Source organism: Oreochromis niloticus, linkage group LG7 (genome assembly GCF_001858045.2).
Source record: "Oreochromis niloticus isolate F11D_XX linkage group LG7, O_niloticus_UMD_NMBU, whole genome shotgun sequence".
Lineage (NCBI taxonomy): Eukaryota > Metazoa > Chordata > Actinopteri > Cichliformes > Cichlidae > Oreochromis > Oreochromis niloticus.
The window spans coordinates 34,891,821-34,919,295 of NC_031972.2; the positions used below are offsets into that span (position 1 = coordinate 34,891,821).

The 27,475-nt window shown below is 43.2% G+C and overlaps 1 protein-coding gene across 3 annotated transcripts in view; it reads right to left on the reverse strand.

The window, feature by feature from the left end:
* Positions 1 to 225: 225 nt before the first annotated feature.
* sh3glb2b (SH3-domain GRB2-like endophilin B2b) overlaps positions 226 to 27,475 on the reverse strand; it is a 42,369-nt gene continuing 15,119 nt past the window's right edge. For all 3 annotated transcript variants that reach the window (XM_019361362.2, XM_019361363.2, XM_019361361.2), the window contains 5 exons: positions 24,709 to 24,732; positions 24,528 to 24,617; positions 22,954 to 23,054; positions 16,967 to 17,213; positions 226 to 1,662 (listed from right to left, as the gene is read on the reverse strand). In XM_019361362.2, coding sequence (XP_019216907.1) covers positions 1,555 to 1,662; positions 16,967 to 17,213; positions 22,954 to 23,054; positions 24,528 to 24,617; positions 24,709 to 24,732 — 570 coding nt within the window. In that variant the 3' untranslated portion in view covers positions 226 to 1,554. The remainder of the gene's footprint in view (positions 1,663 to 16,966; positions 17,214 to 22,953; positions 23,055 to 24,527; positions 24,618 to 24,708; positions 24,733 to 27,475) is intronic.

Genomic DNA, 27,475 nt, shown 5'->3' on the forward strand with positions numbered 1-27,475 from the left:
TCCTTTATCTACCTCATCAGCTTGAGAAGTTATAATTGGTTGTATAGTATTGTTTAGTACTTCCAGTCCACTGGTACCTCATTAAAGTTACTGCACTTTTGTTTATACACACTCAAAACTTTCCAGTATTTGTTTCAAATTAAAAGCCCTAACAGCTGCAAGAAAATTATGTGGGGAAAAAATGTAGTTAGAGCTGATAAAATTGCAAAATTATGACTCACATTGTAATGATTATTGCATGGAATTTTTCTTTAATGGATCAAACAAGGCCTGGGTCTTTGAAGTTTTCACAGATGACAGAGTATTTGCCAGAACTGTGTAAGTTTCCACACAACAATAGACAAGTTTGCACAGTCAACAAACTGAGGGCTTCATTACACTCTGTGTACACATTACTGCAATAAGAGGAAATCTAAGTAACAGGCCACATCAACATAACCTGACTCGTACAGTCACAGGTTTCTTTCTGATAATCATCAGTATTACTAGAAATGAGTCAAACAGGCAGTTTTGCATAAGTTTTTTCACACAGCCACAGATCAGGAGACGGGAAGCCAGCTGCAGTTTGGACTCTGCGTATAACAGAGGGGACCGTCACACTGATTTCTCTGGTCTCATAAAAATAAAAATACCGTAGCTGTGCAGGTATTTCCAGAATTAGGTTCAATCTCTTTAAATGGCAGGGCACCTACAGAGACCATCATGAAAACCCTCAGACTCACATCCACACGGTCGACATAAGCACGCTGTTCCACGAAGCCAGACGAGGTTCCTCTCCTGTGTACTAAAAACACTGGTGCCTAACAAAGAGGCTTTTGCTTTCATCTGAAATCAAAAGTCACCATGACTGGCTTTTGTTACTCAACAAATGCTGTGTGGAGATTAACGCATTCACTAAAAGATCAGTTATCACGGATGATGAGTCATGAGAACATCTGGTGTAAATAAAATCTGTGTCAAAACGACGTGTAGGCTCATTTTAGTCTTTCAGCACACCTTTTCTTTTCTTTGTGCTCCTCCATAAAAGTCCAAATTTAAATGAATCCACTTTTTTCTTCTTTTTTGAGTTTAATAAACTGAAAAATGTAATAAAATAACTGTATCATCATTGCCATTCTGTGCAGTTATTTGTATCAAAAGACCGTCCAAGAACATCTGAGCTCTGGGGAATTTATTAGCCTGTTAATTGTCACTAATTAGCAGATACAGTCTATGGATAGAGCTTGCTAACCAAGTTCTCCACTATCTCACCTTGATAAATCTTCATATTGTTTTATCCAGGTGGTTAAAGATACCTGCACAGCATTTTTGAAACAGCCCTGGGTTATTAGCATAGAAGTCAGTGCAGGGGTTCCCTCTGTGAGCTGAACCGATACACAAGGAGCACAAACTGGGGCCAACAGCAGGTCTACCCAGTCCACATGTGTGACGGCAGATAGAGGTTTTTGCAGAGGTGTGTGTGTGTGTGTGTGTGTGTGTGTGTGTGTGTGTGTGTGTGTGTGTGTGTGTGTGTGTGTGTGTGTGTGTGTGTGTGTGTGTGTGTTGCTTGGTCCATTAGCTCAGCAGTTCTAGGTAGGTGACGGGTACTTTGCCCTTTTCGTTTCCTCGCTCTCCGATCAGCCAGTCGGGGTCCATTCCTGGTACGGTGTAGACGGTAATGAGCTGAAGAGAGAGAGAGAGAGAGAGAGAGAGAGAGAGAGAGAGAGAGAGAGAGACAAAAAAAAAATATATCAACACACACACATACAGGTTACAGTGAGCAATGTTACGTTACGAGGAAAGAAAATCATTGCTTATGACATAGCATAACTGCATCCCGTCGCTGCTCGGGCTCACGTTCTTCATGCCAGCCCATTATCAGGAATTTCCCTGTCTTCATCTGTGTGTTATCATCTTCAAACACTTCCTCCAATTAGCACCTGTGCCAGCATTTCTAAAGGTCTGCTAAGGGAAACCCATGTGTGAACAAAAGGGGGCAAACTGAAAACAGCATTGCATAATTATTGTACCACAACAAAGGAGGGCATCGATGCTTTTTCATACCTGCTGCTCAGCGTTTGGCTTTTTGTCAGACTCTGGGACCACGGTGATTTTTGTGAAGCCACTTTTCTCATTGTCAGGTTTTAAAAGTTGTGATTTTGATTTTTGTGAAGGAGACGCTCTCATGACTCATCGAGTGACATCACTGAGAGGCCAGTCTGTGGCATACAGTCTGTTGGATCGCTTGGAAACCTGGCTGGTACCAGATACTACCACCTAATGAAAAACCCTTAAAAATTAGCCAATCCGTGCCGAGCTTAACCGAGTAGGATGCCACTTTTATGTTTATGTGTGTTTTATTACCAAATTTTCCTAATTTGACTTTTTAAAAGTCTTACATTGAGAACAGCTCAGATGATTGCAAGTGTTCATAATTTTTTCATGAGTTGCGTATGTAGTCACTGAAAATCTCTTTTCCTCTCCACAAGGTGTTAAATGGAAGCTTGAATGTTTATGAGTTTATAGTTGAGTTAAACTCAAAGGGAAGCTGACACATCCTAGCACAAGTCTAAAGTATTAGCCAACTCTGACCGAGGCCAGGCAAGTGCTAGAAAACTACTTTAAATACATGAATCACACTTTTTGTTTTCCACACATGCTGATATTATAGATAATGTTTTGTGACCTGTAAGAGAATATGTTGTCAAGTCTTCCCACACAAACATACAGTACAACATTGCATGAGGAGAGGAATTGAGGCTGAACTTCTCTCTGGAAAATAAACTGGATGACAGGATAAACTTAACTCCCTGCAGATAACATCCAGCTGTTACTGATTCAGTTGTCATCTGGGATGTCAATTTTGTTGTGGTATTGTTTTGTGGTTTTAATCTTATTTAGGGCAGCAGCTAGGCCAGAAAAATGTTCAACATCCAGCAGTGTGAAGGTGGGGGCTGATGGTGACTACTAGTCCTCACCTCCTTTACTTGTAATGATCAAAGTGGACCTCTCCACTGTGTTTATGGGTCACTGTTACTAATCTGTGCTATTTAATGACATTAAACTTTTAGAAAAATGCACTGGTCAAGTTCAGGATATTCTGCTTTTATAGTTTTGTCCAAATTCTCCACATGTGACGAGTGTCAAAAGTCCCCCAATCTGAGACAATGTCGTGTCCATGACTGTCATTATACTCTATTAAAGTATTCTGAATGCACAGTCACTTTCATAATTGCATTTTCTATGTATGTATGGAAGGATTCATTCCTAGTTTTATATTGATTCTACCATTTGACATGAAAGGTATACCTGTCCACTGACTGAATTTAATTATTCATTTTTAAAAGGGAGCTGCAAGACGTTTTAAATGGGGGTCCTCTGGATGTTGAAAAATTGTTTTCACTTATTCAAATTATTTCATCAGCTTTAAAACTATTCACATTTGGGGTTTTTTGTTTTTTTGTTATATATTATACATGAAGCATAATATAAAAGATTCAAAATAAAATCATGTCAGTCAAACATAATTTATAATAAATAGTCTTGCTGCCTGACATGTCTGAGGTAAACTGAGCACCAAATTAGAGAAGAAAGGTGATTTAATTGTCTTTGAACGTAGCTTGGTTTCTGGTGCCAAACGGGCTGGTCTGAGAACATCTGCTGATCTGATGAGATTTTACCACTACACCATCTCTATTGTTTAAGTGTCTTTAAGCTGACAGCAAGGCCGAAAAGCACATCCAACCTTGAAGGGGATGGTCTACAGCAGCAGAAAACCACACCGGTGCCACTCCTGTCAGCTGAGGCAACCGTACCCAAACACGACCATAAACAGCATGAAAGCATTGATCCATCCTGCCTCGAGTCAACTGTTCAGGCAGCTGCTGTTGGTGTAATAGTGTTTGGGTCCTTTGGTTAGAGATGGACCGATCCGATATTACGTATCGGTATCGGTCCGATACTGACCTAAATTACTGGATCGGATATCGGTGAGAAATAAAAAATGTAATCCGATCCATTAAATATCAAAATAACACCTCACAAAACTTGTGACACGGCGTAACTCGGCTCATAACCGTAGCACGTCAGAGCAGTGTGCTCACGTGCTAGAGCGGCTGTGTGTATTTGGAGCCTCGCTACCAAACCAGCATTTCATCTCCGAGGAAGTTATCCCAGAGAGAAGTAAAGCAAGTGTGTAAGTTCATCTCTGAATGTTTGTAAAGCATTCCCATGTTAAGCTTAACAACCGATATATGGAGCGACTGCCTCTCTCTCCCTCACCTTCCTGCGGCTACTTCAATCGTGAAACTGATCAATGATCAGCTGATCGGCATTTCTGTCGCGAGTCCGTCTCTCTTCTTTGTTTTTGACCCACTTTGCACCAGAAAGAGGAAACCAGCGGCTGAACAACAGCAGCACGTTTAAGCTTGATAAGCTGTTGTTAGAATGTATTTAATATTACTTTCTACACCAGGATCCTTTTCTACGTAGCTGACGGCTGGTAACTGTGCAGGGGCGGATCTAGCAAAGTTTAGCCAGGGGGGCCGATAGGGCATGAACAGGGAAAAGGGGGCACAAAGACATACTTTTCTTTCTTATTCTCATTTAAAATGTCTAGCTTTTAATAAATAATTATCTGAATCTTACACCCAAAGTTTTAATCTGATGTAAAATGTATAGAAGTCCATTACTGTATATAGTAACTGTTAAGTCTAATATACCCTAGTAAGCTAGTACTTTTTCCTTTGGGAAAGTACCATCTGTGCAGTCTGCAATTCTGTTGAAAAAAGATGTTGAATCTATTTAATTATTCTTGAAAAATAATTTATTTCTGTGTATTTTTTTTGACCCTGCATCAAATTAAAGTTGATTACATCGATTAAGCATCATGAGGTGGAGGGTGGGTGGTTCCCTATTTTTTTTTTTTTTTTTTTGCTGGGAGTTTGCAACCCTATTAGTTAGGTTGCTTAATATTTCTGCTAAGTACTCTTTAAAATACCAGAATAGGAAGGATGGAGTAGGTTTAAGTTTATTAGATTGATCAGTGTTGCTGAACTATGAAATATTTTGGGTGCAGTGTATTTTTTACATACAGGTATAACAGAATAGCTTTAGTGTTGTTGTTTATTTAAACTTGAGTATGAACTTATACAAAATGCAGCAAGATATTTAAAAAAAACAGTTTTATTGATTAAAAAACACACTATATCGGATTCATATCGGTATTGGCAGATATCCAAATTTATGATATCGGTATCGGTATCGGACATAAAAAAGTGGTATCATGCCATCTCTACCTTTGGTACATGTGTTTCATGTGTTTCCAGCACCTTGTGTAATCTATTCCATAAAGAATAAAGGCATAGCGCAAGCAAAGGGCCCAAACCCGGTACAACCAAGTGAGTGTATGTGTGGGATGTAATAACAGGACGTGCTACTTGAAGTAAAACCGATTAGTTAAAACAAATCATACTACATGCTACAAAACAAGTCTGTTTCTTATCATGATCGAGCCAATATTCATGTCACAATGTTCAATTCAATTTTTACTTATACAGCGCCAAATCACAACAACAGTTTCCTCCATGCACTTTACACTGTAAGGGAAGGACCCTACAATATTACAAAGAAAACAGAAAACCCCAACAATCAGACGACCCCCTCTGAGCAAGCGCTTTGGCGACAGTGGGAAGGAAAAACAGAAAACCAGAACCAGGCTCAGGGAGGTTTCATGTTGTTTCTTGCCACGTTTCACCTCAGGGACTTTGTGAAGCTTCAGTTTACCATCTGTAACTCAGTATCTCTGCTGAGATGTGGATTTAAATGTCAAAATGACAGGATTAAGAAGACAATGAAAGATAAGTCAGAATACTTGGTGGAGTTTAGTGTTACAAAGGTCCAGGTTAGTTTTCCTTTGTGTGGTCTTCCATGTTTTTTCCATCATTATCCTTCTAGTTAATTTTCTTCCCTGCTGAGTTTCTTTAGAAATGTACCAGTGTTATTCATTATCGTATTTAATTTAAGTGTACATAAATGCAAGTAAAGCTGTGACTAACGGGAAAAGACTGGACAAACATCCTAATCAAGATCAAGAAACTAAGAACTGGAACAAAAACTCAGAACATTAAACATTAACATAACCAGACCCTGAAACCAAAACCCTGAAATCCAGTGGAACTGAATAATAAATGAAAACTTTTAAGATAAGATAAGATAAGATGACCTTTATTAGTCCCACAGGTGGGAAATTTGTTTTGTTACAGCAAAGTGCAAAGTTATGTAGCAGAAATTAGAAAACACTGGAAAGCAATAAAATACAATAAAATAAAATACCTTATACAATAGAATAAAATAGAATATAATAATATATACAATAGAATAAAATAGAAATACAAATACTATATACAACTGAGTAGGAAAATACAAAAATACAACTTCGTCAGAAGAAGAATTGCACATATAGCAGTCTTATTGCACATGTGTGGGTTTGTGTGTTTAATCAGCTGCAGAAGTCTTTATTGTAGAGTCTGACAGCAGTGGGGAGGAAAGACCTGCGAAATCTCTCCGTCCCACACCGTGGGTGCCGCAGCCTGCTACTGAAGGAGCTGCTCAGTGCTGTCAGAGTCTCTTGCATGGGGTGGGAGATGTTGTCCAACAGGGATGACAGCTTAGCCGCCATTCTCCTGTCACTCACCACCTCCACTGGGTCCAGAGGGCATCCTAGAACAGAGCTGGCCCTTCGGATCAGCCTGTTCAGTCTCTTCCTGTCCCCAGCAGAGATGCTGCTGCCCCAGCAGACCACACCATAGAAGATGGCTGAGGCCACCACAGAGTCATAGAAGGTCTTCAGGAGTGGGCCCTCCACTCCAAACGACCTGAGTCTCCGCAGCAGGTACAGCCTGCTCCGCCCTTTCCTGTAGAGGGCGTCTGAGTTATGAGTCCAGTCCAGTTTGTTGTTCAGATGAACACCAAGGTACCTGTAGCTGTCCACAGCCTCAATGTCCATACCTTGGATGTTCAGTGGTTGCAGTGGAGGATGTTTGTGCCTGCGGAAGTCTACCACCAGCTCCTTGGTTTTACTGGCATTGATCTGGAGGTAGTTCAGCTGGCACCAGTCCACAAAGTCTTGAGTCAGTCCTCTGTACTCCTTGTCGTCCCCATCAGTGATGAGGCCGACTATTGCAGAGTCATCAGAGAACTTCTGCAGGAAGCACTGGGTGGAGTTGTGGGAGAAGTCTGCAGTGTAGATGGTGAAGAGGAACGGAGCCAGAACCGTTCCCTGTGGGGCCCCCGTACTGCAGACGACCCTGTCCGACACACAGCCCTGAGTCCTCACATACTGTGGTCGGTCGGTGAGGTAGTCCAAAATCCAGGTAGTGAGGTGATGGTCCACTCCAGAGTTCTCCAGCTTGTCCTTCAGAACCGAGGGAAGAATAGTGTTGAAGGCACTTGTTAGGTCTAATTGTTGAATGTTGCCATTGTGTTTCTTAAATTTGTACAGTCTTAGTTCAAGCAGTATTATCAAAGCTATTCCTTTGATCCTGAGCACCTCTAACCACTTTGTGTTGGGGGAGGTTTTATAGCAGATACATCCTATCTGGAAGATCTACTTCCTTTGATGTAAGCTTCCTGCGTTTACGACCCTTTGGTCAGCAGGAGGACACACACACACACACACACCTGCATGCATATACATACAGTGCCTTGTCTTTGTAACCAAAGGGGGTTGCGAGGGGAGGTGTTTTGTAAACTATTGTTTGAAGTTTGTCAATAAAAGCCAGCGAGAGGAGGCCCTCATCGGGGTCACTTCCATGCTGGACATAGACGAGGCCTCCCTTGCGCAAGTAATCGATCGATCGCTGACTGTCTTGTTTTCATTCATGATGAATAAGTCTCTAGAATTAGCGGGGTTTGTGGGAACAGACCCAACAGCACTGGAGAAATCAAAGAACATGATTCTCACAAAGCTCCCAGCGGTCTGCAGGTGCGCGAGGGAACGATGTAGGAGGTGAATGATGGCATCATCCGCTCCAATGCCAGGCTAGTAGGCAAACTGAAGTGGGTCCAGTGATGAGCTCACCAGGCGCCGAAGCCGAGCCAGGACCAACCGCTCCAGGGTCTTCATCAGGTGGGATGTCAGAGCCACCAGCCTGTAGCTGTTGAGGTCCTTGGGGCGTGAAGTCTTTGGCACTGGTACAACACAGGAGGTTTTCCAGAGCTGTCGGACTCTCCCCAGCCTCAGGCTCAGGTTGAGGTTGAAGAGGTGCTCGATCACCCCACACAGTTGGTCCGCGCAGGACCTGATGACCCTTGAGCTGATGCCATCTGGGCCCGCTGCCTTCTTGCCATTAATCCTCCACAGTTCCCTCCTAACCTGGGTGGTTGAGAGAGACAGGCTGGAGCCTTGTGTTGAGTGTGTATTGGATGCTGTTGTTGGGGGTGGGGAGGAGTGAGCAGGGTGAATAGAGGAGGTGTGAAGTGTCTGAGGTGTCAGAGGTGGAACAGCAGCAGTGGGGGTGGGTGAGTCTGCAGCCGATGTTGGAGACTGCCTCATGGATGAATCAAACCTATTAAAGAAATGATTCAGTTCATTTGCCCACCTCACATCCCTCCCAGGCAGAGAGTTCTGATGTTTGTGGCCTGAGATGGTTCTGAGGCCTCTCCAGACTTCACCAACGTTATTTTGCTGAAGCTGGTTCTCCATCTTCTGCCTGTAGCTGTCCTTCCCATTCCTTATCAGTCCCCTCAACTCTCTCTGCACCCTTTTCAACTCCTCCTTGTCTCTGGATTTGAAGGCCCTCCTCTTCTGCTTGAGGACAGCTTTAATTTCTGGGGTAATCCAAGGTTGTTGTTGGAGAAACACCGTACAGTCCTGGTAGGTACGGTGTTATCCACACAGAAATTAATATAGTCAGTAATGCATGTAGTAAGGCTGTCAATGTCCTCTCCGTGGTCGTCACAGATCACCTCCCACACAGTCGACTCAAAACAATCCTTAAGAGCCTCCTCGCTCTCCTCCGACCATCTCTGTACTGTGCGGGTGGCTGGTGGCTCCCTGCGCACTAAGGGCTCATACACAGGGACAAGGTGCACCAGGCTGTGATCAGATCTGCCCAGGGGAGGGAGAGGTGATGAACTGTATGCCTCTTCAGCATTGGCATACAGTAAGTCCAGTATTTTATTGTCTCTGGTTGGGCAGGTCACATACTGGGTGAAGGTGGGCAGTGTGGAGTTCAGTGAGACATGATTAAAGTCCCCTGATATTATGAGAAGGGCTCTCAGAGATTGTGTTTGCAGTCTGCTGACCACAGAGTGGAGAGAGTCACAGGCTGCATCCGCGTTGGCCGAGAGGGGGACATACGCTGTTAACGAGATAACATGCGAGAATTCCCGGGGCAGGTAGTACGGACGCATGCTAATGGCTAACAGCTCAATGTCTCTGCTGCAGAGTTGTTCTTGTACAGTGATGTGCCCGGGGTTACACCATCTGTCATTCACAAACACTGTCAGTCCTCCTTCCTTTCCTCTTACCGCTCTCTCTCATCCTGTCCGCTCGCAGCATCTGGAATCCCGGTAGTGTCACGCTCGTGTCCAGAGTTAGCGGTGTTAGCCACAACTCCGTTAGCATCATGATCAGTAGCGGTTTTTGATACGGGCGACACGGGCGGTTGCCCGGGGCGGCATCACGGGCATTGGCAAAAAAAAAAAAATTGCTTGTACTCATGCTGCCCCGACATCAGCCAGCGCATATTGGGAATGGCATAGGCACCAATCGGTTTTCTATCGCCCATTTGCTGGGAGTAAGGGCGCCCTCCGTTTGCGAGGTGCGCCTAAGGTATAGGTCTATTAGGTTATGTTGTGGTGATCCTCGGGTTGGGGGATGGGTGTTCATACTAGAGTGCAAAATTAAAACCAAGATGAACAAGTAAAGGTTCAAAGCCATCAGGTGCTCAGTTTAGAAAAAGGGAGTGTTCGCCCAGGGCGCCAAACAGGCTAGGACCGCCACTGATCATGATGCTACATTGCCGGTACTCCCTCTGTGACCAGGTTAGTGATGTGAGCTCATCCATCTTATTGGGCAAAGATCTTACGTTTCCAATAATTACAGAAGGAAGAGATGGTCGATAACGTCTTCTTCTCGGGCGACGGCGCTCCTTCCCAGCACGACACCCCCGTCTTTTCTTCCTCAGCTCGCTTGGAATGTCGAGTCTGTCCGCCGGCAGTACCGCTGTGGGACGCATCGCTAACAGCTGATCCTTACTGTAAACAAAGGATCCCTGCTCTGGGTCCCCAGACACGGGTGAAAAAAGTAGAAAAAAAACTAAGAAAAATGACCAGAACTAGCACAAAACGGTAGAACATGGTTGCAGAGTCTAATTACTAATACGTTAGTTATAAAAATTACGAGAAGAAAAAAGATAAGAAAGAAAGAAACTCAGAATGAGCAGAGCTGCTGTAACAGGCTGCCGCACACGGGGGTGCCGGAAGAATTAATTGAAACAACTAAACAAAAAAAGACAAAACAAATGCACTTCTACATCACCAGCAACTCATCAGTGAACAGCAACGTTTTGGCCAAAGGTGGAAGATCGAGGCCGATTTTTTAAAGGTGCACCAGGAGGCCCACACATCCATTTGCAAACAGACGATCTCCGTATTTGGGGGGTTTCTCCAAAAGTTGTCATTGTGACATTTGAATCCACTTCTCAGCAGAGATACTGAGTCACAGACGGTAAACCGAAGCTTCACAAAGTCCCTGAGCTGAAACGTGGCAAGAAGCAACATGAAATGAATTTTCATTCAAGCTAGAAGTCAGACAGATGGAGGGAGATGAAGCAGCTCCACCGTTGACCTTCATCAAAGATCTGTCACTTGATATTCTGGCTCAAGCCAGAACAAGAGCGAGATTAAAAATCCACTGCTTCACTTTTAGGTCAGGATGTTTCGACTTTATCGACCGCCGGTCCTGTGAAACTGCGTGCAGTGAGGTGGCTGTAATCGGAATGCATCATTTTATTCAACAAAATGTTGGAAGATGAAAATGTTGAAGGTGATGAACATAAAACTGGTAACAAAACATTTATTTTTGACAAATATTCTTGCATAAAATCTCCTGATTTACCAGATGCCAAGCAGTAACGTCCAGTGTAATTAGCTTCAGCCTGCATCCTCTTGGTCAATACTGTCTCTTCTTTTCATTTAGTTTGGTTAAATGATTTATTTTATGATGATTGTTGTTGTTGCCACTTAAAAAAAATGCATAAATGATGGACTATTCTGTGGGTCTATGGACTAGTCTGAACCACATAATTGCTTTATGTGGATCAGACTGTCCATGGAAATGCTCAGTGAGATCTAATTAGAGCTGCTGCAGTCCTGTTTCGGGTAATGTTCAGCAGCTACTGATGTTCTCATCTCATCCCACAGACTTGCTCAGGTGTTCCCCACTACATGGAGCATTGTAGCAACCAACACATGCCTCAGGCCAGTGCCAAGAAAGATTTTATATATCGTCCTGTAATCATTTTTTCCACACTATAATCTAGCTGAACTGTTTTTAGTCATACTTCAGCCAAAACTGCCATAACAGACAGAAAATTAACTAGTAACTAGATCGGATCCTCCCTGGATGTTGAGGCGATCAGCAAGACTTCACAGTGGAAAGAGCAGGCATCAGCAGGACTACCAACACTTCCAGCATCTCACACAAGCTTTCACCTTCACTCTCTCCACAAACACACTTAAACCATACAAAGAAAAAAAACAGCCAGTACTTTAACCTGGATGCTTAAAACTGCAATTTTCAGTCTTAATATGAGGCTTGATCAGCTCCTACACAGACAGACTCGCTATTCTGAGTCTTTTAGCTTTAATCCCGTGAAAACACCAACCCCCTACCCCCTGGAGTTTTTAACCCTTTGACACAATCACCCTTTTCTCTCATCTTTTTGGACATTTTACACTTCCATCATAGATCTACACCATAAGTATGCCAAACCAAAAACCCTTTCATAATTAAAGCTGCAACTTGCCGTGCAACTCACTACAAACACATCGGGCTCATGCACCCCACAGTCCCACACTTTCCTTGTTACCCACAGCCTCTCACAAAAACACGCAAATTTCTTCCATTTCTTTATTTGAATCCATGAAAAATGCCAAAGAAGGACAGTTACAAAGATTAAAAAATGTTTTTAATCAACAGCTATCAGCTGAAAACCTGGCATCTCTCAGCATGGTGTGCAGGGTGTCCTTAAAAAATTTTGAGGAAACTGGAAAAGTGGAGGACAAAAGCACTTTTCTATGCTACCTGAGCATTCAAAGCCCTTTAAACCACATATCTCATTCGCCCATTCACAGACGCAGTTTTTTTCTACGATTAAGTGCTTTCTTTTTAGCATTCACACTCGGATGGATTCACCAGAATGTAACTTGGGGTTAGTATCCTGTCCAGAGATCAAAAAAGCAACTTTCTGATTACTAAATGACCCGCCCTACGTCCTGAGCTACATAGAGGATTCTGAGGATCATAGATAAGAGGAAAAAAAGTTAACCGGCAGCCCTAAAAAAGCTATGTACAGCAGACGAACAGTATCTGAAAGTTATGTCCTTAAGAAACAGGAAAAATCCAGCAAAGACCTGAATCAGGACTGGAGAGGCACATCTGGACTTTCAGCTGATCCATCTATCATCCTCTTATCTATTACCTTATCAGGGTTTGGGTTGCAGGGTCAGCAGTTTAAGCAGGCCAGCGCTTTCAGCAAATCATTCCCAATCATTAAAGAATACATAGAATTAAAGCAAAGATATGTATGTACATGTTGGCTCAAGACTTTTGCACAGTAAACAGCATGCATCATAGACTCTGCATGGATTCAATGCAAAAGCATAAACTGAGCTTCAGTCTTCGCTCTCGCTACCCTGTTATTTCCTTCCCATAATAATGACCTCGTCATCCTTGTGTGTATCAGCACAGTAAACCCAACCCATCTTCAGTGGTTCAAATTTTTTTGCCTTCCCATACTCATTCTGCGGCTTCTCTAGCCCACCACATGTCTGAATACCGAACAAAGCACATCAAATTCTTGGAAAACTATGAGGATGTTTGCAGCATAAAAAATGATTTAACACAGGAGCTGAAGCTTTGTTGGTGATACCCAGCTCTTCCACTTTAAGCTTCAGAGGATGCATGTGTGTGTCTCCAAAAGCCACACAGTTGGGTGTCTTCCACAGCTGCATGAAATATTTACAGAACTCTTCCAGACACATGCTCGGAAGATCTAGATTTAAAAGCTCTGTATCTGTTTTTAATCATCTACAATTGTAAAGTTGTGTTCTCTTGGCTCCTTGTGTCACATAAATCAAGTCAATACATGCGGTGGAAAGCACAAATCTCCCCCACTCGCCACTTTTCCCACCTCCTGAAAATATAAAATCACATATATATTTTTTTTAGTTCACCATTCTTTCTCATCGAGACACAAAGTCTCATTTTCAAGAGTGACCAGTTTTAAATATCCATACAAAACTGCAGCATGTTAAAACATACTATAGTCAATTACATATTCATCATATTCTTCTTATTATTGGAGATTAAGGATCGGAATTTCAGGAGCGGGACCACGCCTCCAAACATGCGCCTTCCAATTCTCATCTATATAAGTTCCCCAGTCCTACAAGCTGTTCATTCTCGTTTACGTGCCCCACCGTCCCTCCACTTTTCAATTCTTTAACTTCTTCCTTTCTATTTAGTACATGGGGATCCGCCAGGCCTGGGAACCGCCGCCAGTCCCCTTCGAGACCTTCCCCAAACTACAGCTCAATTCATGTCCAAGCCATTTGCCTTTATCTACTAAAAGACTGTCAAACAAAATGAGGGCCCAGCTAGTGAAATTTAGTCTTTGTCAAATTGCAGAGCTGGTGCGGTAGAGGTATTCCTAAGTACTCGATGACTTGTTGCTGTGGCCACTGAAAAGTTTGGCAAACAGAGGTCGAGATTATGAGCTGATGTGCTGCATCCTGCTTGTGGTCAAGCACACACACGAGTGTAGTAATACTGAGGGAAGACTGTGGTTTAGAAAAAACCCTGAGGAAGTTTACACATCCTGTAGCTGCTCAAACAGATCATCCAAATATAAAAATATTGCCCAACTCCAGCCAACTGCCAGGAACTGACAATGCGTGAGAAAGGTTCCCACCTTTGTTAGAACTGTACAAACTCAGAACAAGCTTACTTTTTTATGTCCGGTAAAATCAGTATATTTACAATGCCATGCAAAAGTTGAGCTTCACACTATGGAAACTGTCCACTTGGACAAGTTCCTAAAACACGCTTGGCACACAACCAGAGTGAAGTCAGACGGCTTCAGCAGAAAAACATTTATTGTAAGAATTTTCCAACCGAGCAGCCCAAAGCAGGGAATCATTCCAAGAAGAATCAGTTTGTGCCTTCCACTCCAAACACTTATAAAAATCAGCTGTGATTTGTATTCCTCAGCCAGGTACTCTGTGGAGGGTGAAGACAAGTGTCAGGTTTAATTTGTGACACAAGGACAGCAGCAAGAGTGAAAGAGAGGTTTAAAGATGGCAGTGAGACCTGCTGTCATGGTTTGGAGACGGTGACACTGACACATAGACAGGAGGCCAAGCTGGAGGTGTTCAGAAGTTCCATCGGAGTGAGCGGGACGGATGTAATTGCATGAAAGTTGTTCAGCTGCAATGAATTCATTAAAAATCATACAATGAGAGTCTGTGACTAAATCTCCATTTTCCTCGACCACACATAAACACAAAACTCTCCACCCTGACTGGGATATTTCAAAATCTCAGTTTTCAGTGATCAAAAACGCTGCTTACGTGTAGAGGAAAAGCCCAAAAGCATAGAAAAAGCTGCGTTTTCAAAAATACCCATGTATGCGTAGACGTAGCCTTAATGTGTGTGCATGCGTCTTTATGTCACTCTGTGTCTTAGTGTGTGGCTGAGAGGGAATGAGCGAATGGTCTGTGTGTGTGTGTGTGTGTGTGTGTGTGGCTGGGTTTGAGGCTTGCTGGGCCTTCGCCGCTGTTGGACATGGTCACTGCTTCCCACTGGAGCTTCTGCCTGGGGTGCGAGTGCTTGCTAGTTTCAGGGTGCATGGCTTGATGTTCTAGTGTGGGTGTTGGCTCGCTCCCTTGGTGGCTTGAGTGTTTTGGACGGCCTCATGGGGGGGTTTGACTACCTGGAGCTGTGGGAACCTGTTCTTGACTCATACCAGGGTGGCTGGCCTCTAGCAGGTTCGTCTGCCTGTTCCCTCTGGTCCTCTGGGACTCTCACCCTATGACAGTGCCCCCCGCCTGTCTGTGTTTGACAAATGTGTCACACACAAATGGGTGTGTGACACCTTCTCTCACACTACAAGAAGATTCCTACCGAAATGCCGTGCATTTATCGAGACTTTCAACCCCAGGTAGGCCAAGTATGGAGAAATGTAAGAAAAGAAAAATATCTGAAGAAAATAGAATATTTAATGATGCCTGGGCACATTTATTTGCATTTACTTCTGACGAGAGCGGCCTAATTTGTGGATTGTCGATCTTCCGATCCACATACGTATTTGAGCAGCCATTCTTCACCCAAGTGGAGTCGTGATAGTTTGCAGACTTTTTGATTAAATGGTTTTGCACGCTCATACAATAACCAGTTGGTCACAGTAAACACTGTGCAAATACTTCTTTAATATTAAAAAAACTTAATTCTGTAAATTATGGTTTTAATTAATGGAAAAGGGATGAAGGGCAGCACGGTGGCACGGTGGTTAGCACTGTTGCCACACAGCAAGAAGGTCCTGAGTTCAATTCCACCATCAGGCCGGGGTCTTTCTGTGTGGAGTTTGCATGTTCTCCCCGTGTTTGCGTGGGTTCCCTCCGGGTACTCCGGCTTCCTCCCACCGTCCAAAGACATGCAGCTTGTGGGGATAGGTTAATTGGATAATCGAAATTGTCACTAGGTGTGAATGTGCGAGAGAATGTGAGTGTGAATGGTTGTCTGTCCCTGTGTGTTGGCCCTGCGACAGACTGGCGACCTGTCCAGGGTGTACCCCGCCTCTCGCCCTATGACAGCTGGGATAGGCTCCAGCGCCCCCCGCGACCCTGAAAAGGATAAGCGGAAGTGAATGGATGGATGGATGGATGGATGGAAAAGGGATGATATAGATGGAGTGGTTTAGGGCAACTAAAAACTCTTTACTGTAAACAATGTTTCCAGTTCAAAACAAAAGATGATGAAAAACAGTAAATGTGACAGCACAGTGATTCCATCTTTTATATACAGTTAATAGTCTGGACAAATGTAAGTGCAGTTAGTTAGGAGTTGGTATTTTGTCAGTGCTACATGGCTCAGTCCATGACATCTGCTGGACAAATAACCAAAAAGATGTCCAAGGTCACTGGTTTTTTTTGGTTTTGGAAAGTTGTTCTCTCAAATCTTTGAAAAAAAAACAAAACAACACCACCCACAACATTTTTTCTTTAGGACTTTTTCAGAAATAGAGGGTTGTGGTTTGTGTGGCCTGAACTTTAGAAGTTAAACTACAAATGTCTGATCTGACATAAAACACTCTTTCATGTGGCGTCTCTTTAGTGCAAACCCTATGTGATAATAATGACTCCACTATTGCAATCGGGGGATTCACAGCCTGTCAGTAGATATCTTGTGTTTTTAAAAGCTGAGAATCATGTCTCGACCTGACGTTGGGATTTTAGGCCAATGAGTTATAAAGGGATCACAAAAAAATGCTGCAGGATGGAAACCTCCAAACCTTAATTTCATTCTGCACATGCCTACGCGCTCTTTCTATTCATACTCGTAGCCTTAAGCTCAGGAGTGTTTGAGACGAAGGCGGGTGAATACATACACTTCCCACTGGTTTGTCTCACATACCATAGAAACTTCACTTACATAAGTGAAATATGTGTGTGTGTGTGGTGACTCAGCTTGACTCTGCTGTACCTCATCAGCCAACAGTGATAGCTCACTGGTGTCGTGGGCATCATAATCATACAGGACCCTGGCCTTCCTGGCGCCCGTGATGGGCAGCTGTGACTGCTCCATGGCAAGCGTGACCGGCTTCTGGCTGGATGAGGATGAGGAGGGGATGGTGGCTCCGGAGGATGCTGGTCCAGACAGAAAGGCAGGGGACACGGGATTGGGGCAGACGGAGGCAGAGGAGTGGGGTGCACTGACAGCATTAGCACATCTGTGTGAAGAGACATACACGATAGGTATGCTTTACTTACTGTAAACAAACGTTTTATGCCTCCCAAAAAGGAAGAAATAAAAATTTATTATTTGCAAAAAATAACTTCAAGCCTGTTTTTATTGAATTGAATCTCAAAATGTTTAAGGCTTTATTGGTGTTTTTTTTCTAATGTATGCAAATATTTTATTTTATTTTTTTTGGGGGGGGGGGGGCAGTTGGACTTTTAGCAACAGTTTTAAAAGCAAAAAGCTTTCATCTCCCACTTCATAACCTCATACACGACCCCAGGATTCAGGATTACTGGTAGGCCTGTTTAGCAGCTGGACTGTCCTGATGTAGAGCCATACAGCTGAAATACATATAAACCACATTTTGCTGACGGCCATTTCCCCAAAATCTCCTCATATCTTCCACCCTCCAGTTCCTCTGGGGAGACTGAGGTGTTCCCAAGCCGCCTAAGAGATGTAATCTCCCCCCACAGTTACAACTTTTCCCACGATGGCTTAAATGAACATAGGGTCCAGTGAAAGCAGCAGTTTTGTTTACGTGGTTTGGCTTTAGCTCTAAAACTCATAGCCTAGGGTCAGCATTAATGGGAGCGTCACTGATGATGACGTAAACAAGGATAACGAGACAACATTAAAACGAATTTCAGGTTTTGATTTGTCACAGGGGTTTTTTCCCAGTTTAAACTATGTTACCGGAGGTTATGAAAAAGAAGGCAGCTCAGTGTCTGGACCTTGTGTACATGTTTTGACACCATCCAGGGGCCTGTTCTTCGTACCTCGCTTACTACATCCAAGATCAAATGACACATCCAAGATCAAATCATCGCGCTAACTTTGAGCTCGCTAATCCGGTTCTCCGAACACACCTGTTGTTGACGATTAGTATAGCTGGCTGAAGTAATCTGAGATCACTGGGTGGCTTAAAAGGGGCTACGCATCGATAGTAGAAACATTGATCGGCAACCCTGTGATTGGTCGGCGAAGATGTCGAAGGAGCGCGCGCAGTATCTCACGGCAGCAGAGCAAGAACTCTTGATTGAGGGATATCAGGAGTTTCAGAGTTTAATTAAAACGCAGGGGAACACTGCAAAGGCTGCAAAAGCAAGGAGAGAGGGCTGGCAGAAAGTTGCTGACAAATTAAACTCGTAAGTGATCCGTGATATTACATTATATCATGTGATATTATATTATACCATATTATATTATATTACATCATATCCTCTTTCACATTAGAGCCACAACAGGACCCACTAGAACATGGGAACAAGTAAAAGTGAAATATAAGAATATTCTACAGAATGGTAATATTTATCACTTATATTGCTTTTAGTCTATGACAAGAGACCCTGGAATAATCTGTTTGTTTATAACAGCAACCAAGAAAAGGGCAGAGCAAATAAAGACAGGTGGTGGTCCTGCACCCCCTCGTCACACCCCTTTTTGTACTGTGACATTTATTGACATTGTGGGTTTTTATGTGTGTAGTTTGAATAACACTCCATCACTTTTACCTGTTCCCATGCAAGGGGTGACTGAAGCATGCACAGTAAGTCGGGAGTAAGTATATACAGTACAGTAAGTATATATATATATATATCAAGCTGTATGCCAAGAGTGAACGAGACATTGATTCACTGATACACACTACCAGGCTATACAGCAATGACATTGGAATGTCATTCGGACTGGAGAAGTGTAGTCGGATGGTAACAAAGAGAGGGAAGGTAGTCAGAACTGAGGGGATTGAACTACCAGAAGGCAACATTGCAGACATAGAGGACAGTTACAAGTACCTGGGGATCCCGCAAGCGAATGGGAACCATGAAGAGGCCGCTAGGAAAGCTGCAACCACCAAGTACCTGCAGAGGGTCAGGCAAGTCCTGAGGAGTCAGCTGAACGGTAAGAACAAGATCCGGGCCATCAACACCTACGCCCTGCCCGTGATCAGGTACCCTGCTGGGGTAATAGGCTGGCCAAAGGAGGAGATAGAAGCCACTGACATAAAGACAAGAAAGCTCCTTACCATGCATGGAGGGTTTCACCCCAAGTCCAGCACCCTGAGGCTGTACGCTAAGCGGAAGGAAGGGGGCCGGGGACTGGTGAGTGTCAGCACCACAGTCCAGGATGAGACAAGAAACATCCACGAATACATCACGAAGATGGCCCCAACTGACACCGTGCTCAGTGAATACCTCAGGCAGCAGAAACCCAAGAAAGAGGAGGAAGGCGAGGAACCATCATGGAAGGACAGGCCCCTGCACGGTATGTACCACCGGCAGATAGAGGAGGTGGCTGATATCCAGAAATCCTACCAGTGGCTGGACAAAGCTGGACTGAAAGACAGCACAGAGGCACTAATCATGGCAGCACAAGAACAAGCTCTGAGCACAAGATCCATAGAGGCTGGGGTCTATCACACCAGGCAAGACCCCAGGTGCAGGCTGTGTAAAGATGCCCCAGAGACAATCCAGCACATAACAGCAGGGTGCAAGATGCTAGCAGGCAAGGCATACATGGAACGCCATAACCAAGTGGCCGGCATAGTGTACAGGAACATCTGTGCCGAGTATAACCTGGAAGTCCCGAGGTCAAAATGGGAGATGCCCCCAAGGGTGATGGAGAATGACCGAGCTAAGATCCTGTGGGACTTCCAGATGCAGACGGACAAAATGGTGGTGGCTAACCAACCGGACATAGTGGTGGTAGACAAACAGAAGAAGACGGCTGTAGTGATCGATGTAGCGGTTCCGAATGACAGCAATATCAGGAAGAAGGAACACGAGAAGCTGGAGAAATACCAAGGGCTCAGAGAAGAGCTCGAGAGGATGTGGAGGGTGAAGGTAACGGTGGTCCCCGTGGTAATCGGAGCACTAGGTGCGGTGACTCCCAAGCTAGGCGAGTGGCTCCAGCAGATCCCGGGAACAACATCGGAGATCTCTGTCCAGAAGAGCGCAGTCCTGGGAACAGCTAAGATACTGCGCAGGACCCTCAAGCTCCCAGGCCTCTGGTAGAGGACCCGAGCTTGAAGGATAAACCGCCCGCAGGGGCGTGCTGGGTGTTAGTTTTATATATATATAGAGGGAGAGAGAGAGAGAGAGAAAGGGGGAGGAAGAAAGTAAATAATACCCTCACGGGAGAATCGATATCTCTCTATGAGCACACCGTCGTGCTGAGCTAAAGGATCCTGTCTATCCCGCAATATACGCTAAATTCTGTAAACCCTCCTTATCAATCTTGCACCTTCCTTGCTCGCGTACAAACGGACAGGACATGGCTGCGACAGACTTCCCAAATCCACCTTCGCTTTTATAGCCATGGTCTCTCATCTTGATTGCACGTAGTAATTTACTATTACTACTCTAAAATATGAATTACATCTGACATGATCTACTACATGTAATAGAATGGTTAATAGTACATTTCCCTTTTTTTCGGAAATGACCTGTATGTATCTGTATGAAATCAATAAAAGAATCAAATGCTGCATTATCTTTAGTTACATTGATAATATTTATTTATGGTAAAACAGTGGAGAAATGTCGCTCTTGCTTTCATATAACTGCAGCGGACATACCTGAGTGGCCGCGATCTAATCCTGTTTACATAAAGTAAACCTGCTCCCAAGCAGGCTTACTCTTACGGATCTGTTGCTATGACAGCAAGTCCCAGATGAGCTTCGGAGAACCGAACGATCCAAGATCACGCGAAATCGTCAACATTCAAATCCGGCTAACTTACTTAGCGAGGTACGAAGAACAGGCCTCTGGTCTCTGGTGTGTTTGAGACCACATGCTGTCTGAATATTGAAACCAGCAAGTATTAGTTTTCAGGTTTGATCCAAATTTCAGGATTACTATGAATCATGAAGTCTTTCCAACTTGGTCTTGAGGGAACAGCTTTCTTATTTTTTGGCTCAGTATGACATATTTCAAAACGTTTTACAAATGTAAACACTCCATCTTAATGTCATTGATGGTCTCTTATTTTTAATCAGATACTGACATTTAATGATTTCCAAAACACTGCATGGCTCTTTTATTTACATTTTCACATCATCTGTGTCCAAATGGAGAGCAGTGTGTTCAGTGACCTCTGACCTTCACTGACACAAACGCCTCCAGATTCTGGCCAATGACGGTTCCAGCTTCATAAATCAGCCTCCCTGTCATGGATGCCAGGATGATGAAAACTTTATTCTAACACCCGAGACAACAGCCAAATTCATTTCACTGCAGTGAATTTGGACCGTTTTTGACTCTTTTTGACATCAGACTGAACAGGCAAAGAGTGGCATTACTAAAGGATGACACAGGTGAGCTCAAGTTACTACAAGTAGGTAGAGAGTAAAGTGCTTAGTTTAAATAGTAGCTATTTTGAGGACTTTAAGCTACACGGTATTGCCAAAGGTTTTTACTCAGTCATCCAAATGATGGAGTCCAGGTGTTCCAATCACTTCCATGTCCACAGGTGTATAAAATCAAGCACCAAGGTATGCAGACTGCTTCGACAAACATTTGCCAATGAATGGGTCGCTCACAGAAGCTCAGTAAATTCCGGCATGGTACAGTGATAGGAGGTCAGCTGTGCAATAAGTCCAACTTTGAAATTTCCTGAATACTAAATATTCCACAGTCAGCTGTTAGTGGGATTATAACAAAGTGGAAATGACAGCAACTGTGCCATGAAGTGGTAGGCCATGTAAACTCAGAGTGGGGTCAGCGGGTGCTGAGGCACATAGTGTGCATGCCCAAACTTCATGTGGTTCAGATTAGCTCTAGGACAGTGCATAGTGAACTTCATGGAATTGGTTTCCATGGTGACCAGCTGCATCCAACCCTCTAATCACCAAAGTGTTCACTGTTCTGTGTGCAGATGTGTTCTCTGGAGTGATGAATCACATTTCTCCATCTGGCAATCCGATGGACGAGTCTTGGTTTGACGTTTGAGAAGAGAATAGTACTTGTCTGACTTTACTGTGCCAAGTGTAAAGTTTGGTGGAGGGGGGATTATGGTGGAGGGTTGTTTTTCAGGAGTTGGGGTCGCCTCCTTAGTTTCAGTGAAAGGACTTGTTGATGCTTCAGCATACCAAGAGATCTTGGAGAAGTTCATGCTCCCAGCTTTGAGGGAACAGTTTGAGGACAGTCCCTTTCTACTCTAACATCTTTAGTTCCCGTAAGTAGCAGCATTTTGGATGACCATGAGCTCAGTAAGGACCAGACAACTTTTTGGGTATCACTTTGAGTCAGGATGTTTCTCCCGGATGTTTTTTTATTGCTAACATTGTTCAGGTACCCAGGAGAAATCTCAGTGTGACTGTGTTCCTGTTTTCTGCTTATAGATGGTGTGAAAACCTCTGTGATTATGTCCTTCCCTTTGGAGGCGCTTTATATTGTAAGGTCAAGACCCTCCAATAACACAGAGAAAATCATAGTCATGAACTATGGACCATTGTTATTGCTTAGTTGAAGGCCTTACTGATAAGTCAGACATTGGATCCAAGTTAATTATTGGAAACAATGCCATCACGGGTCCCTTGAGAGACTGCACCCACTCCCAGCTGCACATCAGATCCAGACTAAAGCCTGTGGTTATTTTCAGTATTTTGTGGTGTGACTAACTCTGATCTCTCCCCATAATTTAAACAATACAAGAAAAGCTGAAAATGTTTTCGATTCACTAAATATTGCGGTCGGTGGGAGTCATAGCAGTGTCTGCAAATAAATCCCGACCTGTTGAGCTCCCGCTGAAGGTCCTGCATGTAGTGATGACACTGAGCGTAGTAGGTGGCCTGAGCTTCGGCGAAGTCCTGCAAACAGCGCAGATGGTTGAGCTGGTGGGAAAAGAAAGGAGAGGATTGACTCAACAGGAGTGAAGGACACCAAAGATTTTATAAGTCATCATGCACCTTTAACAGCCAGTTTTCTCACTCATGGATGAAGATGGGACTGAAATGTTTAGCTCTAGAAATGACCACTGACAGTCAAACAGCTGTACAGTCACCATTTACTGCCCAGCTTTACAGCAGTGTTACATAGGCACAAAAATGCTTTAATCACAGCAGTCCAATAATATTCCACAGGATGCTCATATTCAAAGCATTACAGTAGGATGGACACATTAAAAGAATTCCCCTGTGTTTTAGTCATGGCTCTTTTTTCTTTTGAACTTTTGATTATGCAGTATACATTTTCCTTATAAACTGGTTATGGTTCAAAAGGAAAGTGGTTATGTTGGAAGGGCATGCTGAGAAAAATATCTCTTGCCTTTCCCTGTCGTTTGTGCAAAATACCAGGTAACCCGTAGATGTTAACTGTGCAACAGGTTTTATTTTCAGTGAGTGCCAGCAGTCAGCCGGCATTTTAAATTATGTTTAATGAGCGACGCACACCTGAAAGGTGAAGCTGTGATGATGCTGAAGCATTGTTACCACTGTTTCGTATGTTTCCACTCATACTGTAATACTGAGACATATCTACAAGCTAGTCCTCTGGAAACCATGAGGTGTGAGTGTGTTTGTGTGAGTGAGAGGGTGTGTATGTGTGTGTACTGGTTTAGAAATCTTTGTGAGGACAGAAAATTGGCATGCCACAATACTTGTGGGGAGCAACAGTCACTTATGCCTGTCCCACGAATTTGAAGGCATTTTTGAGGCTCAAAATGTGGTCCTAGTGTCAGGATTACAGTTAGTTTATGATTAGGTTTATACTAAGGGTTACGGTAAGTGGCTAGAGAAAGCATTATGTCAATTAGATGTCCACACCAAGATATGAAACGAGTGTGTGTGTGTGTGTGTGTGTGTGTGTGTGTGTGTGTGTGTGTGTGTGTGTGAGAGAGTGTGCGCGCACGCTCTGGCACAGCACTGTGTAAGGGCCAAATAAAATAATCTGCAACACTACTTTTATTAAAAATAAACAGATATATTACAATATAAACACACAGACACAAAGATGAGGTCAGGCCATTGAAATGTTCCCAAACTCTCAAACAAACATTAAAGCCTCTGCTTCTCTCTCTGCCTGAAGGGTTGGGTCACATAAAAGTTTCTCAGCACCATCGATGTGCTTTGTTGATGTGTAAACATCAACAAAGCTTTATCTGGTGCCTAAAAGCTGTCCGCCTTCATGCATTTCATTTAAAACATATTTAAAACCAATTTAAAATCACCATGAGAATAACATGGTTTGGTTCCCATATGTTCATCTGCAATATTTTGACAAAAACACTCGAATGATTCACGCCGCATGGCCTTTAACAGGAGCCTTTAACAGGAGCCCAGTGGGGTGACCGGCCTGCGGTGACTCACATGTGTGCTGCTGATGCCTTCAAGCAGCAGCCTGGTGACCTCAGCCTGGCGATCGAACTCCGTCTGGGCCACGCGAAGCTCGTGTTCTGCCTGGAGGTGAAAACGAGACGAGAGGAAGGAAGGAAGCTGACAACATGAGTCATGCATCTAGAGAGCGCTTTCTGCTGGTGAGGGTACTCACTTTGTCCACTTCTTCACTGAGCAGCTGAGAGGAGCGTGGCAAGGACAGAAAGAAATAAAAAGTCAGGAAGAGCAGATTATCTTCATAGACACAGCTGAATCTACATCAGGGCTTTAGTTTCACACAGGGAAGGGAAAAAGCAGCCATCAGGGTGGATTTAAGGTGGATTTAAGGTAATTTTTATTGGAAATTTTTAGGCAACAACTATGGAAGAAAAGTATACTTTAATTAAGATTATTTAATCCACTTAATCCACTTACGTTTAACTCCTATCTTCTCAGAACATGCTATTTTTTACTTGGGGTCAAGCCTGCAGTACATTCCCACAAACCCGTTGGCCCTCTGTGCCTAAACAAATCTACTAATGCACACATCAGAATAAACAACTTGGTAGCACTTTATAATGACATCCAGAGTATTGAGGTATTAGCAAGTGCTTCATTCATCATGTATATAGCTATTTATAAAAAACAGACATATTATTATGACTGTGACTGATAGCAGTGACAGCTGTACATGGTGTAACAATAACAGCTGCATAAACATGTCTGTGCTTATAAATGGCACACTAAGGGGAAGTAAGGATATGGAAATGATTAATCAAGCACTTAATAATGCTTAACAGTGTGAAGCCATTATATATTATATTAATATATATATTATTTATATTATATAAAAAAAACTTTTGTTTTTGTTGTTTCTCATATTACAATGTGTGTTTCTGGGGAATCCCTGCACTAAAGTGGTGTCCCTGGAAAATGACTCCACATGCTGTGACAGTGTGCGTCGGATAATGACACCTGATAAAGGAGAATGCCTTTGCCGAAAATCTCGGCTAAAGGAATCTCCTTTTACACTGGAAAACGCCCTTAAAAGCGCAACCACCACTGTGGTCTGCTGTCATGCGGTCTTACTCATCATGAATATGATAAGAAAACATGAGGGTCAAAAACAGCCGTAGTCCTTGAACACATCTCTACTGTAACCTAAAGAGGAGACGCACCTGGAACAACCGGCATCAGCATATAAAAAGGAGCAGGACCAAAAAAAACTTATTTCAGTTACTTAGCGGGACGCAACGGGACTCTAATGAGGATTTTTGCAGGTTTTAAATGTTCCCATGTTGGAAAATGATGCTCAAGTTTCATCTTCCAGCACACAGAGCTATAAAAAGATGCCAAGGCAGGAATCTCTTGTCTGAAAATAAGACTGGGTGGGTGGGGTTATACTGTGCTGTGGGAAAACTGAGATGGATTACGAAGTGAAAGGATAAAATCGTGTGAGTCACCTTCCAAATGAGAAACAACAAATGGCTTTTTGCTGCTGTTTGCATTGAAAGCAGACATCACAGGGGAAACCCTGCTGCTAAACAATTCCACTAAATGGGGCATCCTTACAACAGAAAGGAAACATTTACATCAAATAAAACTAGTTTGTTGTTTGTGTTATTAATGCCAAACCTTGCATTAGTGACCTTTCCACACTTCGCTTTACAAACACGTTTTGGTTTCCTGGGATCCAGTCTCCCTGTGAAATAATCTCAAATTCATGCCCTTTTCCCTGGCAGACTCCTGGCTATGACGACAACATGCGATATAAACTGTGCTTATGTTTATAATTAAGACTTAAACGCATCATTTCACTGAGTGAACCTGAGTTACAGGAGATGCTGAATAAAGGGAAAGCATGACCTCAAATGCACTGTAAACACAGCGATGACGCAGCTCTCGCAGCTGCTGCTGAACTTCACACGACCTTTACTCTACATTCTGCAGATGCTGAAGACTGGAGGAACTGGTGTGGAGCTGCGCCCCCCGGTGGTAAACATGCAGTATTGTAGCGGGGAGGGAGCATCTTTTGCTTTGAAAAGACTTTATGGACAAATACTTCATGTTTAACCATCCTAAATGTAGATGTGTATCCCTGTGTGCAGGTTTATACTAGTTTATGCGAAAAATTGTGAGTTCTTTGGTCTAGACGATGCGGTTTGTTCTCTAATGTTCCTCTGAGGCTGTCACAGAACCATGTTCTGTATTTCGACTGAGATTAAAGGACACACTCTGGACTCTGTTTATTTATTATATGGCCTCTTTTATTTAGGGCTGTTAGAGTAAAGGGGGCTGAACACATACGCAGGCCACACAGATTTTTATTTGCAAAACCTTTTGAAATCTTTGTTGGTCTGAATGTGAAAAATTTAAAGAGGGTAGGATATATATATTTTTAAAGCACTGCATGTCAGTTATAATGCTATTAACATTAAAATTAAAATCCCCCTGTCCATTTGGGATGAATGATATGGTAGAAGTAACCTGGAAGCTCTTTTTGTGAATAAAAGGTATGGTCCTCCCTACCTTTTGTCACACAAAGGATACAATTTATTACATTTCTCCAGGTTCATAGATTTTTATAAAGTTAATTTATTTCCCAGATTTACCTGAAGAGTCTCTGGTGGAAACTGTGTGACATCTCTTTGGTCTAGTTTGCTGATTCAATCTGCAAAAGCCATCAGTGAATTTCCTAAAATCGGGTTTTCTGGGAGTGTCCTAATCGGTGCAAGGATTGGTGGTCAATCTTTAAATGACCCTGGGACATTTTTGAAACTCTGAATCTCTCTCGTTGGTTCTCCTGAACAGGAAGAATAATGACATCTGATAATTTTGCTGCTTTTAACCTAGTTTATCCCTGTTCTGTGCGTTCTAAAAGTAACAAAGGGAGGGAACAAAATAACCATGAAGTCTAAACAGGAGGGGAAATAACCATGAAA